The sequence below is a fragment of the Salvia miltiorrhiza genome, chromosome 3 (genome assembly GCF_028751815.1).
Source record: "Salvia miltiorrhiza cultivar Shanhuang (shh) chromosome 3, IMPLAD_Smil_shh, whole genome shotgun sequence".
NCBI lineage: Eukaryota > Viridiplantae > Streptophyta > Magnoliopsida > Lamiales > Lamiaceae > Salvia > Salvia miltiorrhiza.
Window position 1 is genome coordinate 41,397,900 of NC_080389.1, and position 4,498 is coordinate 41,402,397.

Consider the following 4,498-nt stretch of genomic DNA (forward strand, 5'->3'; position numbering starts at 1 on the left):
CATGAATAATGGGACGGAGGGAATAATATTTAACTATTGAAAAAATATATATTCTATTATTTTTATCTAATTTATATATTTTTTTAATTTTTGTCCCGAAAAATAGCAAGTCATGTTTAATAGGACAATATGGTATAGTTTATACGCTGCATAATTTACCGCTGCAGCAGCGGCCAATCGAGTTGCCCTCGAGTTCTTTGAACCTCCCACGCGCTGCGCATTATATAAGCGTTTAAATATCTTTCTTTTATTCTCGACAATTCCTCTTTAGATTTTCTCTCTCTAGACTGAAATTTATTCAGCCGACCTTCGCTCTTTCGTTCATCTCTCCACCTTTTTTTTACCTCTTCTCTACCTCCGTTGAGAGAGAGAGAGAGAGGAAAAAAAGAAGAGAGAAAGAGGGAAGTGCAGCACCAAATCCTCTGTTTACTGTTTTCGTATTCAAACACCAATAGATACACTGTTTACTGTATCTTTACGCCTCGAGAAATGCAATAGACTGCAATTGTTCCTTTCTTCTTCACCATTCTTCTTCGCGCATGCATTTTACACCGCAGATATAACAGTGTATTGTTGAAACCCAGTGGATTGAAATATAACGATGTTGAACCTCAATCTAGCTATTGATCCTTCGTCGCCGACCGCCGATCGAGCCGAAACAGCGTCGGATAGGCACTTCGCGCTGTCCGGCGATCAGATGGAATATTCCGGTAGCTCTAGCTCCTCTGTTGTTAATGTGGAGACTTCGAGCACCGCCGGCGATGAGAACTCGTTCTCGGATCACTTCGTCGGTTTCAATATATGGAAGAGCAACGGCGACTGTGAAGAGAGCGAGAAATCGAGCTGCGGTTACGTGACGAAGGAGTTTTTTCCGGCGAGTGGCGGGGAGGGGCGGATGCAGTGCTTGGATCTCTCCGAGAACCACCATGAGCTGACGGAGCAGAGGATTATCTCTCAGGAGCAGCAGCAACAGAAGCGGCAGCTAGTAAAGAAGAGTCGCCGGGGACCGAGGTCGCGCAGCTCTCAGTATCGCGGTGTCACATTCTATCGCCGCACCGGACGTTGGGAATCTCACATTTGGTACCGTTTCATTGATTTTTATTTTATTCAATAAACTTGTTTTGACAGTTTTAATATTATGAAAATTACAATTTCCTAAATGTTCGATATTATATAATCAGAACCGATCACCTACCCACCGTGGGCAAGCATAACGTGCCCACCATTGATGTGGCAATTTTAATTAGGAAAGATAACTAATAAATCTTACTATAATTACAATTGCCACATCATGGTGGGCACGTTATGCATGCCCACGGTGGGTAGGTGATCGGTTTTGATTATATAATACTGTTGAAATAAAACAGTTATATCTCACTATTAAGTTTTGTCAAAAGTCAAGCACTCAGCAGCGTTGAGATTAGTACCCAGCTAGCGTCATCCTTAATTTCTTATGGGTATACATGTCGATGGATCTGAAATGAAAACTGGGGGCATGAATAATTAGGTAACGGGTTGTATGCGCTACATTTTCTGCTTTTCCGAATCTACATCGATGTTTCTGTCGTTGATTGGTTTCACTCGTTTGATGAGCATGTATCCTTTCCGCTACATAGAATGGTTTTCTGCGTGGTAATTTATGATTAACTAAAGGTTTTCCTATGTGATTGGTGCAGGGACTGTGGTAAACAAGTTTATTTAGGTAAGAAGGTTTAAATAATTACTAGTATAATTTTTTTTTTTCTCATTATGTTGAGATGTAGTTTAACTTGTACTGATATTTCGGAAATCTGCTGGGAAACGGGATTTTTAGGCGGATTTGACACTGCACATGCTGCAGCTCGGTAAGAAACTTCATTCTGAGTTTGAGGTTAAAATATTGAGGTTTAAGGAGTTGTAGTTGATTGAGTTTTGTGAACCTGTAGGGCGTACGACCGTGCTGCAATTAAGTTTCGTGGACTGGATGCAGACATCAATTTTAATGTCAGTGATTATGATGAAGATCTTAAGCAGGTTTGTTGTGCTTGCTATGATGTCTCAGTTAATGTTTTGCTAACTGAAGAGCTTCTGATTCTTGAGCCCTTTTCTTTCTTTACTCAACAGATGAGGAACTTAACAAAGGAAGAATTTGTGCACATACTCCGCCGCCAGAGCACCGGATTCTCTAGGGGAAGTTCAAAGTATAGGGGAGTGACGTTGCACAAATGTGGACGATGGGAAGCTCGGATGGGGCAGTTTCTTGGCAAGAAGTAAGATGGCTTTAAAATCACTCACATTTCATTTTCTCAAGGATCTTTTAGCTGTTGCTAATCATTGTCAGAAAATCTTGTATTTATCAATAATAAGCAATGTTTGTGTGCAGGTATATCTATCTTGGATTGTTTGACAGTGAGATAGAAGCTGCAAGGTCAACATTAGTTTTCATTAGTATCAGCAACTGTGTTTGCCTTTGATGGCCCATCTGGTGTAAATCTCTTAATAAAAAATTTATGCTGATGTGTTTCAGGGCATATGACAAGGCTGCTATCAAGTGCAACGGAAGAGAAGCAGTCACCAACTTTGAGCCGATCACATATGAAGAGGAGTTGAGCTCAGAGGCACCCGTTGGAGGTAAAGACATTTTATGTAACGCCTACCATTTCCTTGATTGACCTTTGTCTGGTTGTTGGTTACTCATTTTCTTCTACATTGTTATATCCAGCTGGTGATCAACACAATCTAGATCTAAATTTGAGTATTGCTCCTCCTGAAAAATCCCAATGGCAAATTCATAATATGGAGATGGAGAGCTTTCATATCAACTATGGCTCAAACAATCTGCCTGAAAGCGAACTAAAGGTAGTTCGGCAGATATTTGGCTATGGAGTTATCTGCTTACTACTTTTTGCTTTGTGGTTAGGAGATTTTGGAGATATTTCTCTCTCATGATATGTGCGCAGCGGTTGCTAATTTATCCTTCCATTGCACTTGCAGGGCTCTGCTTCAGCCTCTGCTGCAGCTCAATTGCCCCATGAACCTGGAAATATATGTCAATACCCTCTCATGTGGAGGGGAGCCGATTCCTGTTTTCGTCCCGTTTATAAGGTACTAGTTCTTCAAAACCACTGACTTGATTCTGTTTAGACATCAATGTTTTTAAACTGTTTCACTAGTAATGCTAGTAAAAAATAGTTCCATCATGATAAGTGAAATTTTTATTTTGGTATCTGCAGGGAACAACAATAGGGAAGGTTGTTGAAGTTGATCCTTCAGCAAATTGGACAAGGGATCATTATCAGCCCTCACCGCTCTTCTCTACTGCAGCATCATCAGGATTCGCTACTTCATCAGCCGCCATCCATCATCAGTTGCCTTTCACCACAACGCCCCCACACCATTATCTCCCACCCGTCGCCACTTTGAACAACAGATCCAATTTCTATTGGACGTGATTGGTGTGCAACAGGAAGAAACTCAGGCCATCATCAAAATCGGAGGATGGTCAGTAAGCACAAATTGTGTAGGGTTCTTTCTAACTGAGACAACTTCTTTCCACGGTTTCTCATTACACTGCTTTGATATTTGATTATCTTAATTGTGAATTTGTGCTACTTGTACTTGCTTTCCATTTCGATTTCGACCTCAATGCGAGCTCTGCAGATGTGTTTATGAAACTGTGATTAACATGAAACTGAGCTTTGCTTATTATAATCTTTCTTGGCCTATTTCTTTATGATTTTTGTAGAGAATTATTTTAACAGATTCAGTAATATTCTTGCTGTCGAGCTTGTTAGGTATGACAAATAAATGCTAAACCAATCTCTTGTACCACTGAGCCATAACCATGGGGTCCCATTACGTGGAGAACACAGACTTTGTTTGTTTTTATTTCTTGTTTCTATCAGATTTCATTTTGTTTTTTCTTTTCAGTTGAGTTACTATGAGGTTGTGTTGGTTTCCCAGTGAAAAATGAAAACATGTTTAGATTAGTTGTGTTGAAATTTGTGAGTTGTAAGTAAGAAAAAGATGATGTCTTTTGTTGATTGCCCTCCTTCCAGATATTCCATACGAGTTCGCATTGCATATCGATTACCGTTATTACGATTGCCATTGTAACACAGTGTGTATTCTTATAAACTTGAACTGAAAAAGATAGTTTTATTATATATTTATTTGATACTATAAGATTGAGATGAAGCTTATTATGCATGCTATGCATATGCTGCTGTCTTCAAGATTTCAAGTAATATTTTCATAGTTTTGTTGAAAATGATTATACATGTAAGTGGTGGGCCTCAGGTAAGATGGTAAATTTCTATACTAATAGAAAAAGTGCATATTTTATCTCTACTACATATTTTATTTTAAGGTTAATATATTATATATTTATAAGATTACATTAATTTAATATACTCCATATGTAAATAAAAAAAAGGAATTTAATAGAATAACATTTTGTTTTATCAAATAAAATAAGATTAATATATTGTGCCCACGCCACAATGTATGTTATTGCTAT

At 38.7% G+C, this 4,498-nt stretch overlaps 1 protein-coding gene across 1 annotated transcript; it reads left to right on the forward strand.

Moving 5' to 3' along the window:
• Positions 1-245: 245 nt before the first annotated feature.
• On the forward strand, positions 246-3,692 carry LOC131016760 (AP2-like ethylene-responsive transcription factor TOE3). The gene is made up of 10 exons (XM_057945483.1): positions 246-1,080; positions 1,677-1,702; positions 1,814-1,844; positions 1,926-2,013; positions 2,104-2,249; positions 2,363-2,407; positions 2,507-2,610; positions 2,702-2,838; positions 2,974-3,084; positions 3,213-3,692. Exons 1-10 carry the CDS (start codon positions 602-604, stop codon positions 3,429-3,431), a joined length of 1,386 nt encoding a protein of 461 aa, XP_057801466.1. The 5' UTR covers positions 246-601; the 3' UTR covers positions 3,432-3,692.
• Positions 3,693-4,498: the final 806 nt, after the last annotated feature.